Source organism: Triturus cristatus, chromosome 1_1 (assembly GCF_964204655.1).
Source record: "Triturus cristatus chromosome 1_1, aTriCri1.1, whole genome shotgun sequence".
NCBI classification, from domain to species: Eukaryota; Metazoa; Chordata; class Amphibia; order Caudata; family Salamandridae; genus Triturus; species Triturus cristatus.
The window spans coordinates 1,200,439,246-1,200,452,220 of record NC_140579.1 but is presented as its reverse complement, the minus strand read 5'-3'; the positions used below and the strand labels follow the sequence as shown (position 1 = coordinate 1,200,452,220).

At 49.4% G+C, this 12,975-nt stretch overlaps 1 protein-coding gene across 3 annotated transcripts in view; it reads right to left on the bottom strand.

The window, feature by feature from the left end:
• LOC146871825 (ATP-dependent chromatin remodeler CHD8-like) overlaps positions 1-12,975 on the bottom strand; it is a 3,469,548-nt gene that overhangs the window by 895,358 nt on the left and 2,561,215 nt on the right. For all 3 annotated transcript variants that reach the window (XM_085651762.1, XM_085651758.1, XM_085651757.1), the window contains one exon: positions 12,836-12,965. In XM_085651762.1, the coding sequence (XP_085507888.1) occupies positions 12,836-12,965 (130 nt within the window). The remainder of the gene's footprint in view (positions 1-12,835; positions 12,966-12,975) is intronic.

The following is a 12,975-nucleotide window of genomic DNA, read 5'->3' as shown; positions in this document are numbered from 1 at the left end:
TTCAGACTTCTTTCACAACAAAATACATGACATTCACGTCTCTCTCGAATCCCACCGTCTTGCTCTTGACCATAACACTCCCCCTCTCATATCCAATCTTGATGCACTAGGCAAGGACCCTCCTCGCCTACTCACAACCTTTCCCTCCCTATCCCTTGAATCTCTGAATTCACTTCTTGACAAAATTAAATCGGCCTCCCCCCTTGATCCGATACCCCTTAAGAAACTGAAAGAGTGTAGAATCCACCTCTCTCCTCTTCTGCTTAACGTCTTAAATAAGGCCATCGCTCAAGGCTCTTTCCCTTCTATTTGGAAGAAGGCAATAGTCAAACCGCTACTTAAGAAGCCGACTTTGGACCCGGCCATGCTGAAAAATTTTCGGCCCATTTCGCTTCTTCCTGCACCCGCGAAGTTGCTTGAGTCGCATTTGAATTTCCATCTATCTGCCTTTCTCGAATCTTCTGAATACCTGGATAACACTCAGCACGGTTTCAGAAAACACCACAGCACAGAGTCCGCCCTTACCTATGTGGTCGATAACATCCGACGCAAGGTGGACTCTGGCCAAACCACGGTCCTAGTTCTGTTGGACCTCACGGCCGCTTTCGACACCCTCTCCCCCGCCATCTTGTCATCTCGGCTAAGGGAGACGGGTGTCACTGGATCGGCCTTGAGTCTCCTAAATTCCTTCCTGACCGAAAGGGAACAGAGAGTGATGCTTGGGAACCACCTCTCCCCTGCCAAGTCTCTGCAATGTGGGGTGCCACAAGGGTCGGCCTTAAGTCCGACCCTTTTTAACATCTATGTGGCCCCCCTTGCAAGACTTATTAAATCTCAGGGGATGGAGGTGGTATCCTATGCAGACGACACGCAGATTATGGTCTCTCTTGCTCACACCTCGGTTAGTACATCTGCCGCCAGCTTCAGGGTTTGCATGCAGTATGTGGCAGACTGGATGACTATAAATTCCCTGAAGCTGAATGGTGAAAAAACCGAGGTGTTGATATTTGGGAAGAACCAGAATCTGTGGTCGAGCGAGTGGTGGCCCTCTTCTCTTGGCATCTGCCCCACCCCCTCCCTATCTGCCAGAAATCTGGGAGTGATATTTGACACCTCACTCTCTATGTCCCTGCAAGTCAACAGGACCGTTGCTACCTGCTGTGGTGTGATCCGGGTACTCAACAAAATCCGTGGGTACCTTTCCCCCCAGGCGCGTAAACAGGTTGCAGTCGCCCTGGTGGGTTCGAGACTGGATTACTGCAACTCCCTTTATATGGAAGTCAACAAAGGGCTGATCCACCGTTTGCAGACTCTTCAGAACTCTGCAGCACGCTTTGTTTTGAATCTCCCCAAAGCCTCCTCTGCCACCTTAGCCAGGAAAGAGCTTCATTGGCTTCCGGTACAGCACAGAATCGCCTTCAAAATCCTCTGTCTCACCCACAGAGCATTGATGGATGGTCCTGCCAGTGCCATTGGCTCTCTTCTCTCGCGCTATGTCCCCTCAAGAAACCTGCGCTCTGCGGGACTCTGTCAACTAGCTGTCCCCCGCATCAAATTTGTCAGATGGGGAGCCAGAGCCTTTTCCGTCGTCGCTCCGCAATTGTGGAACTCCCTCCCCATGGAGATAAAAACTCTCCCTTCCATCGACTCTTTCAAAAAGGCTCTAAAAACGTATTTCTTTAAGAAGGCCTACTCATGATTAAATAGGACTAAGTAGGGTCTTAAGTTGCTGTATTTAATCTAGGCGCCTTGACGCCCACTGGGCTAAGTACGCGCGATACAAGAAACTCCTCATTCATTCAAGAAACATCAAGCGAGTCCCTGTCTTAGAAGTAGGTCGTGGTTGTTACTTCCACTACTTCCTGGTACCCAAGAAGGACAAAGGCCTGCGCCCTATCTTGAATCTCAGGGACATCAACCAATTCCTCCGGAAGGAGAAGTTCAAAATGTTGACATTAGCTCAGGTCCTGTCTGCCCTCGACCATGGACACGTAATCAGCAAGAGAAAATCCAACTGCCTGAAATAACTTTTTTGAAAGTGCTATGCGTCATGGATACAATACAAAAGACAGCAATGTCACATACCCCCTTAAATATGGGTACCTCCGATTTGGATGTGGATATCATTGCTTTGATACTGGGCTGAACTTGGAGGTCTTTATTGACAGACCGCCTTTCATTTAAATAACTGTCTAGCTTTCCCCATCATTATGTCTCGGGACAATATCCATTTTATCTGACGGATATTCCTGGATTCTAGTTGTGTTTGAGTGAATGTACATAAGGATTAGTTACTTACCTGTAATCCTAGTTCTCTTCCAGGAGTATCCTCATCAAAGTCATAAGCATTAGAATATTCCCGCCCAAGCGCGGGATCCCGGAAACAGTATATTATATGTGCCCCACATATATATATCTCCATACATATATACCTATATGTATAAACAAGCAACTGCAGCCAATAAACACTAGAGCTGAAACATGCTGTAAGGAATTTCCACTATACATAAAAAAATCGCATTATAAACATGAGAAACAACATTTTAACTTGTTTAGAAACTGTTTTAATGCTCAGAAAACAGCAGAAATTCTTATAAATCACTGAAAGCATAGGAAGCTCCCAGGCTGCATTGCAAATACCCAGTCTTAAAAGACTGAAAAGCTAACTAATAGCTGCATAGCAATAAACTGACACCGTGCCTTTAAGGCACACCTGACCCCCAACTTCCCATCATGCCTCAGGGGTGACAGTTAGGTCAGTTGTTCTTTGCGGAGACTGAAAAGTCATGGCACAAAGAAATAACAACCTCTGAAAAAGATAGCACACCTTTGCCCGGGGAGGCGGGAGGGTTGCTTATGACTTTGATGAGGATACCCCTGGAAGAGAACTAGGATTACAGGTAAGTAACTAATCCTTCTCTTCCAGGGGATCCTCATCAATAGTCATAAGCATTAGAATAGAATAGCGAGCCTCACCTCATCTCCCTGCGGGCAAAGGAAAGAAACAGAGAATGAACAGTATGCTTAGATAGACCAAGCTACCCAAATAGGTTCCTCAAGGAGGCTTGGCCTACTTGAGCATCCGCTCTGGAATCGGATTCTAGGCAGTAGTGCCTGGTAAAGGTATGAACCGATTTCCAGGTGGCCGCCTTGCAAATCTCTGCCATTGGAACGTCATGCAAGAAAGCTACTGTGGCCGCTTTCCCCCTAGTAGAATGAGCCTTAGGGGCCAAAGGTAAGGGCCTTTTCGCCAGCTGGTAAGCTAAGGTAATGCAGGAAACAATCCATCTGGAAATGGATCTCTTAGCGGCTGGGAAGCCTGTTCTCATGGCGCCATAGTTGACAAATAGTTGATCCGTCTTCCTAATGCCTTTGGTACTTTCTAGGTAGAATTGAAGTACCCTCTTGAGGTCTAAGGAATGAAGCGACCGCTCAGCCGGGGTCGCTGGGTTCGGGAAGAAGGATGGAAGAGAAATGGACTGATTAATATGAAAATCAGACACTACATTAGGGAGAAAAGATGGATGTGGCCTTAAGACCACTTTGTGCTGGTGAAAAACTGTGTAAGGTTCTTTGGTACACAGCGCTTGGATCTCGCTTACTCTGCGTGCCGATGTAATGGCTACCAGAAAAGCGGCCTTCCAAGACAGATGCTGCAAGGAAGCTCTGTGGATTGGCTCAAAAGGTGGACCCATCAATTTGGACAATACTAAGTTCAACTCCCACGGAGGAGAAGGGTTTCGAACAGGGGGGTAAACTTTCTTCAACCCCTGTAAGAAGTCCTTGACCACCTGCATCTGGAAAAAAGAGGGTTGATTGGGAGACCTCCTGTATGCTGTAATGGCAGACAAATGGACCCTGATTGATGCATACTTTAAGCCTGATCTTGCTAAGTGCAGAAGGTAAGGGAGAATGACATCCTCCTGCCCCTTCGTAGGATCAAGGTGATTCTCTCTACACCAAATGAAAAACCTCTTCCACTTAAACGCATAAGACGCTCTTGTGGAGAGTCGCTTCGCTTCTTTCAGAATATGCATGCAATCAGGAGGCAGACCTAAATGTCCGTATTGCAGGACCTCGGGAGCCATGCTGTTAAGTTCAGTGAGGGAAGGTTGGGATGAAGAATCCTCCCGCCCATCTTGGACAGCTGGTCCGGCCTGCAAGGCAGTCGCCTGTGAGGTCGCACCGACAGATGGAGAAGGTCCGGGTACCACCACTGGCGTGGCCAGTCCGGAACTATGAGGATCATCTTCATGTTGGATCTGAGCAGCTTGGATACCACCTTCGGAATCAGAGGCAGGGGCGGAAAGGCGTAGGCAAATGTCCCTGACCAGTCCATCAAAAGAGCATTCCCCCTGGTCCCTGGACGGTGGAATCTGGACGTGAAGGCGTGGCATTTTGAATTTGTCGTCTGCAAACAGATCTATTTCTGGACGACCCCAACAATGGAACAGGTCCGCCACCACCTCGTCGTGTAGCACCCAGTCTGGCTGATCTTCGAAGTGCCTGCTGAGTGCGTCTGCTTTGAGATTTAACTCCCCCGGAAGGTGCACTGCCACTACCAAGAGGTTCCGGGCGAGCAGCCAGTGCCAGATCGCCTGTGACTCCAGGGAAAGAGGACGTGACCGTGTCCCGCCTTGTTTGTTCAAGTAGAACATGGTCGTGGTGTTGTCGGTCTGCACCAGGACTGAATCAGCCTTGATTGCAGGGAGGAACGCCTTTAGAGCAAGGTGGACTGCCCGGAGTTCCAACATATTTATGTGGTAGCCCTGCTCTCTTGTAGACCACCGACCCTGTATCTGGAGGCACCCCATGTGTGCCCCCCAACCTTGCAGAGACGCGTCTGTCACCACCGATTGCACTGGAAGTGGCTGGTGAAAAGGGACTCCCACCATCAGATTGTCCTGACGAGTCCACCATGCAAGGGAGGATTTTGCCGCCTGGGAGAGAGAAATTTGATCTCCCCAGCGGCCTGTGGACTGATCCCATTGGTCCTCTAGAGCTTGCTGCAAAGGTCGCATTCTCAGTCTGGCGTTGGGAATGAGAAAAATGCAGGACGCCATGTATCTCAGTAGTGATGCTACCTGCCGGGCTGACGGCCTCTGCATCTGCTGCATAAGCCTGCATTTCCACTTCATGGAAGACAGTCTCTCCTCCGAAGGATACGCTTTTCCCACGCTTGTGTCCAGAACGGAGCCAAGGTAGCGGATGGTCTGAGTGGGCTGCTGCACGGACTTTGCCATGTTGACGTGAAGGCCGAGATCGTGCAACTGTCGCGGACAGGTCTGGAAGTCTTTCCTCACCTGTTGCTGGGATGGAGCCTTCAGCAACCAGTCGTCTAAGTAAGGGTAGACGAATAGACCCTGCCTGTGTAGGCAAGCCGCCACCACTGCCATACATTTGGTGAAGACTCGCGGAGCCGACTTGAGCCCGAATGGAAGGACCTTGTACTGATAATGCTTGCTTCCGACCACAAACCGCAGGTATTTGCGGTGATGTCTTGCAATTGAAATGTGGAAGTACGCATCTTGGAGGTCCACCGAACACATCCAATCCCCTACTTGCAGATGTGGACATATTTGATGAAGCGCCAACATACGAAACTTCTCCTTGACGATGACTTTGTTTAGGAGACGAAGGTCCAGAATCGGCCGAAACTTGTGCTCTTGATCTTTTTTGGGCACAAGGAAGTACACTCCTCTTCCGATTTGCGAAGGAGGAACTTTTTCTATGGCCTGTTTTTGAAGAAGGGCCCTCACCTCCTTTTGGAGCAGCTTTAAGTAGTGAGGATGGGACTTTTTTGGCGGTATGTCTTTTGGACGCGCTCGAAAACGTAGCGCATATCCATTTCGCAGTATATTCAGCACCCAGCGATCTTTTGTGATGCTGTCCCACTCTGCCAGATGTTGTGAAGCACTTCCCCCCACTGGAGTGGGCAACGGTCGTAGAGGAAGCCACAGCTCATGACTTTCCTCCTCTTGTGGTAGTGGAGGACTGTTACTGGTGTCCACCTCTCCCCCTGGTGGACTTTCCACCTCTAAACTGCGATTTTCCTTGGGTCTTATTCTGAGACCACTGAGGGGTTTGAACCCTCTGTTGAGGCCCCTTGCGTTGGTTGGGTCTATAACGGCGCTTGAATTCTTTTTTCTTCTCCAACCCAACAAATTTGAGGGTGTCCAATTCAGTTTTCATGCGCCCCATCTCCTCATCCGTGTGAGTGCCGAAAAGGGAGGAGCCAGAGAACGGGAGGTTTAAAATCCTTTACTGCGCATCCGGCTTGAGCCCTGTCAGCCTTAACCAGGATGACCTTCTGGCGCATACGCCGTGTGCGTAAGAATGGGCTGATGGCACCGCACCATCCGCCGCAGTGCTAATCGACTGATTAGCCACCAGGGACCCTTCAGTGACTATTTCTTCGAAGTCCTTTTGGTCCTCCTTTGGGAGCTTGGATTTGAACCGCTCCATAGAGTCCCAGAGAGCCCTATCGTATCTGCCCAACAGCGCCGCCGCGCTGGAGACCTTGAGGGAAGCCGCAGCGGACGAGCAGGCCCTGCGCCTCCAGGAGTCCTGGGTTCTGCTCTCCTTATCCAGCGGGACGGAAGAGGACGCCGATACAGCATGAGCCTTTCTTGCTGCCGCCACTATTACTGAGTCCGCAGGAGGGTCCATCTTGACAAAGACCGGATCATTGGTAGCCGGCTTATATTTTTTGAGGATTCGAGCCGGAACCGCTTTTACGGTCGCTGGGGTTAGGAAGGTGTCCATGACGGGTTCCATGATCCCTGGGACCAAAGGCAGCAGTGGACGAGACGCAGACTTCTGGTGAAGTGTTTCGAAAATCACCGACGTCGTGACTTGCGGGACTGACATCTCAATCCCCAGCTTCTGCGCACCCCTCTGCAGCACCTCATGGTAGGTGTTGATGTCGTCTATGGGCGAGACCCTGGACACTGGGCTGCCCGATAGCGTGGGTGAGTAGTCCCTTATTGAGGACCGGGTGGATGAAGAAGATGACGTTGATGGTGACCTCCTATCCCGGCGACGATCACGAGCCCGTGATCCGGCTGAACGCCCCTCCCGCCTGGGGGAGCGCGATCTACGTCGCCGCCTCTCAGGTGACTTCTCACGTGCTGGCCTGGGAGGACTTGCTCTGTCCACTTCCTCCACCAACCTTTGCAACGGAGAGTCATGCACTTGGCTGACATATTCCCGCATTCTCCTTGTAGCTCCTGAGTCCTGCCAATGATGTGCTGGCAGCAGCCATCTGGGCGACAGTCGTACCGCAGAAATGATCTCTTGAGTCTGAGGGGAAGACCTGCGGAGTTGGCTGGCAGACTCTCTTGGAATTGCTGGTCTTGGAGATGCCCCTGAGTGTGAGGAGGGATGGCGCGAAGCCGACTCCGTCACCAGGACCACCGACCTGTCCGAGGCCTGTCTCGACGTAGAGCGTGGTCTTGATGTTGATCCATGACTTCGCCGTCTTTCTCGCCGGGACTCTCCTCTTCTCGACGTCAAACGACGCCTCGATGTGGACCGGCGTGTCTGTTCAGCAGGCGAAGAATGCCGCCTCGACGTCGAACTGCGGTGTGAAGCCAACGACGGAGGCCCCTTCTCTCTCGACGCCGAACGCCCTCTCGACGCCGGCGGAGATGCTGCCACTCTCAACGTCGATGTAGATGGTACCCTCGACGCCGATCGCCGCCTAGATGACGACGGCGGAGGACTCTTCCCTCTCGACGTCGATCGCTGATGGACTCGCGACGACGGGGGAGATCCCGCCCTCGACGACGGAGGGGTGACACTCCTCGACGCCGATCGTCGCCTGGTTGACGACGGCGGAGGTTCCCTGCTCCTCAACGCCGATCGTCGCCGGGTTGACGACGGCGGAGGTTCTCTGCTCCTCGACGCCGATCGTCGCCGGGATGACGACGGCAGAGGTTCTCTGCTCCTCGACGCCGATCGTCGCCGGGTTGACGACGGCGGAGGGGTGTTGTCTCTCGGCGCCGATCGTCGCCGTGTTGACGACGGCGGAGAGGCTCTGGTTCTCGACGCCGAGTTGACGACGGCGGTCTAGACTTCGACGTCGACGACGTACCTCTCGACGGCGAGCCCGCTGTCGAAGGTCTCTTCTTGGAAACATGACCTACCGGAAGATCTTTTCTCAGCGCTGGTCCCGACGCTGAGAGGGAAGGACGCGAGGACTTGCTTCTCGAAGTAGCTCTAGGCCTCTTGGAGCCCTTCCTCACCGGAGATCGTCCTCTTGATGGTTGTGCCAGGCCATAAATGCGAATTCGCTCCATGTCCTTCAAAGTTCTCTTGGACAGGCTCTGGCAGTGAAGACATGTCTTAGAATCATGATCCTCCCGTAGACACAGGATACAGACCCTATGAGAGTCAGTCCTGGCCTTCTTCATGCCACACGAAGGGCAAGGATAGAAAAGAGATGGCATTTTAAGGTTGAAAAAATGCCCAAAACTGCCTAAAAAAAAGACAGCCTCTTACTTCTGTAGATGTAAAAGTAAGGGAAAAAACAGTTGTAAAACAGACAATATTTTCTGACAAACTCAGAAAAAAGTGGAGCTCTGTTGCCAGGATCCTTCCAGAACGAGCCGGAAAGAACAACTAACCTAACTGTCACCCCTGAGGCATGATGGGAAGTTGGGGGTCAGGTGTGCCTTAAAGGCACGGTGTCAGTTTATTGCTATGCAGCTATTAGTTAGCTTTTCAGTCTTTTTAGACTGGGTATTTGCAATGCAGCCTGGGAGCTTCATATGCTTTCAGTGATTTATAAGAATGTCTGCTGTTTTCTGAGCATTAAAACAGTTTCTAAACAAGTTATAATGTTGTTTCTCATGTTTATAGTGCGATTTTTTAGGTATAGTGGAAATTCCTTACAGCATGTTTCAGCTCTATTGTTTATTGGCTGCAGTTGCTGGTTTATACATATAGGTATATATGTATGGAGATATATATATGTGGGGCACATATAATATACTGTTTCCGGGATCCCGCGCATGGGCGGGAATATTCTCATGCTTATGACTTTGATGAGGATACCCCTGGAAGAGAAACTCAGGCGCTCCTCCCCCTTTTTCTCCCTGCCATACGATCATACTGCGCCCTGAACAAGGTGAGACCCACCAATTTGGTTCGGACTCCGAAATGCGCATCGCCGCTGTAGTTCTCTTGCTTTTATGTCTCCGCCAAGACTATTTTGTTGTGAAACCTATTGAAACTTCAAGATCAATTCCGTTAACAACTTGACCTCGCCTAATGAATAGATACGATAATAGTGATTGTATGTTACCACAATCAAACCAAATAGCTGCAGCTTGTGTGCTAACTTGGATCCCCCTTTGCCCTGAGCTTATCCCTAGAAGCTTTGCTCCCTAAACCTAGTGGCCTGTCCGAGAGCAGCCACCAAACAACAGCCCCCCAAGCCCGATGAGCTAACACTGGGTGTGGGAGGCGAGTTGAAGCACAACTCTCAGTCCCCGCCATCTTGCAGATGGGGGGGGGGGGGGGGGGGGGGGGGACTCAGCCAACCAGATTAAGGCTTATGCCCCCTTCCCACTGGAGGGACGCATAATAGGGGGTGTACCCACCACAGGGAAGGGACACATTGGTCCCAATCTTTTTGGCTACCTGTAACACTCCTAAATCTTGTATTTAGGGGCAACCCTGAACCTTGCTTCCTCAGACAAGAACCTGCAATAATAAATTAAGAAAAAGGACCGAACAGCCGTGCCGAAGCCAACAAGGAGAAGGATGCCTACTGACTTGGCACCAGCCCCCACTGGCCTGTCCCCACCTCGAACTTGCTGCAGTGAAATCCCGGAGTGTCCTGCAGCCAGCAACCTCGACAAACCCAGAGGACCTGCCAGCCTTCAATCCCAAAGACTCTGTCTCCTGTGAACACCGGATATGTTCAAACAACAGACTAAAACCATTGCATTATCAGTAACACTACTGTAATCAAATCAAAGTACATTTACAGTTGCAATCCAAACTGTGTTACAAACTGTATTATTACTGCAAAGCACTTATCACTTACCTGTGCCAGGCTTGCTTGGTTCTAGAAAATAAAATAAGTAAAAGAATATTTATATACAAAACCAATTGGTCTGAAGTTCAGTCTTTGAGTGTGTGAATTCATTTGCTGACTGAGTGTGTACAATAAATGCTTAAAACTGTCCTCTGATAAAGCCTTACTGCTTGATCACACTACCACAAATAGAGAGTGAGGTGCTATCTACTTTACCTCTGCCTACCTTTTGGGTTCCACTGGACTCTGTGCACACTATACCACACTTTGGTATAGTATATACAGAGCCAGCGCGTTTAATTTTCCAGCTCCTCTCACCAACACCTCCTGGAAGGTAGTGGGATCATCCACTGGAGAAACAAGTGGTTGGGGAGAGTCTGACAGTGTTGGAGAGTATCTGCCTGCACTGGAATAGCAGGTTGAATGGTGTCTTGACTTTTGTACATGACCTGGACCCAGACGGATGATGATGGCATCTAATTAAATGAGCCTCTGCTTTGATTTCCTGGATTTTTTAGATGGCCTTGACGTGGACACACTCCTCGACGTCAAACTCGTGTGTCTCGACAGTGTAGTCATCATCAACACTGACCTAGCCCCTCTCAACGGTGACCTTCACCTCTTCTTCGACATCGACCCACCCCTCGATGGAGAACAAGTTGGAATTGTACCTTCCATCTAAATTGATCTGTAATGACAGCGTTTTTGAGCTGTGCTTCTCTTTTTGGATCTCCCACGCCTGGAGTCCTCAGAGGTAGGTGGAAGAGCCCTGGTAGATGACTGGCCCTCTCCTTGCTTTCCTGATGTCCCAACTTCGGACTGCACCTGCTGCCTGTGTCACTTTTCTCTGCCATGGAGGTACATTTTCTCCTTTAACCTCAGGGCATGCCTGGAGAACTTCCGGCAGTGTTTGGGATTTGCAGACATTATGAGGGTCTGATCTGGCCACCTTTCTCCGACAGGCAGGACACTTGTCAAATAAAGATGGCATTTTATGTAACTAAATACCACAAATTCCTGCCAGAAAAGACAAAAAATTAAAGGGACAGTTGAAAACAGTTGACTCAAACAGTTGTCACAAAAATTCATGTGAGAAAAAGCTGAGCTCAGTGCTCCAAGAACCTGATACCAGGAGCCTAAAAAAATGAACTGAAGCAACTGCCGCTTGCTGGGCCTGATGGGATACTGGTGGTCTCTGGGCTTTTGAAGGAACAGAAGCTGTCTTTACACCAACATAATCGCAGCCTATAGGGCTATACTGTCCCTCCATCCTTCATCTTGCTACTTTTACAAAAAGGGTTTAAGAAAGCGATGCATGCTTTCTACTGAGGTATTTGGCTTTAAACAAACATATACATGGGTTTTCTTACTCTTTTTAAACTACAATCTGAAGAATTTGGCAATTATCGCTTTCCTTATAGGCTGTACAATGTTTCTAAAGGGCTTCATGTAGAAAGGCGAACATCTACACTTAAGACATACTATAAAAAAAGTGCTCTGGGATCCCCACATGTGGGCCAGACTATTCAGTGCTTATAACTATCAATGGCAATCCCCTGAGAAAACGGATACTTTCACTTCTGCAAAAGGCAAAGTTAGTTCTAAAACCTCCACCATTGTCTGAACAACTGTAGTAAAGAATGAAAGTCCATCCGAAGCAGAGACAGATGAGTAGGAAATGTCCTCTTCTTGTGAAGCGTCGAAGCCAGAGTCACTTTTTAGGTTCATGTAAAATGCCAAGATGAATACTGCAAGGCTGTAGGAGGTGATCAGCGTAGGAGTCCTTACCCTCCGTGTGCCATTGTTATTATCTTCATTAGGTAAGGCATCTGAATTTGACAGACCTTCACCTTTCCATGTAAATAACTGCTCTATCAAGTCCTTGGCAGTCATTGCGATCTACTTTGAACGCAGCACCGAAGAAGGGCACGAACAAAAGGGTGGGGTGGTGACTTCGCTGGTTTCAACTTTGCATTAGGCATCAAAGCCTGTGTTCATATGCCATCAGGAGACATCCAGGTCACAGCCACCAGAATCACCAAGCATCCCAGAGTGTAGCAAAGCCATCCTAAAAATAATTATCTTCACCAGCCAGAAGGCCACTACATGCCGAAAATTTAAATCTCAGAATTTCAGCTGCCAACGAGGAAACCAGCACTACGGAACAGCAAGCAGACTGCAAGACCACTTCCCGAAAGAAGACTTCTAATTCCTAAGGTTACATGGAAGATGGCTTCCCCAGCGAGGGAGCCTTCAAGAGCCTTTCTGTGGGCCTAAGAAAAAAAAAAAACTTTGCCTCCAGAAAGACTCACGTGCCAAGACTGTGCGGACAACTTGGTTGCAACATGTCTGCATAGCTCATGCCAGAAGTTTTGACATATCTGACCTAATCAATGTTAAAATACAAGGAATGGGACTGTGAGACAGTCTGAAAGCTTCAGACAAAATCTGTGACGCAAAGAAAAACAGGAAATGATGCCACTACGATCCCACATAGACTCGCAAGTTTCTGTCTAGAGGCTAACTTGCATTTGGCGCCGCATGGCAGAGCTAGGGAGTCATTGCTGGGGTAAAAAAATTTCAGACAATACTCAAGACTAGAAAAAGGTATTCACAAGGTGAGGAATTTGCACGAACATGTATTCTTCAGAACATGGACCTAAAAAATACTGCATGGTGTAGAAGCCAAGGTAAAGCAGGAACATCTGTAGGCTATAGGTCAAGGACAAGCAAAGACATGGCTAGATCTAACTCTCATAACAATTTTAAGCAAAGGAGACAGGCCCATACCCTTCCACGAGGTCTGAAAAATTGTCTAGCACCCGATGCTCAGCAGCAATGGCCTTGTCATCCGGCCGTCCAACCTTTTCCAGAAAGCACAGTGCTGGATCTGCACGCATGGTGTTGTACTTCTCATACCCTGGAAAAAA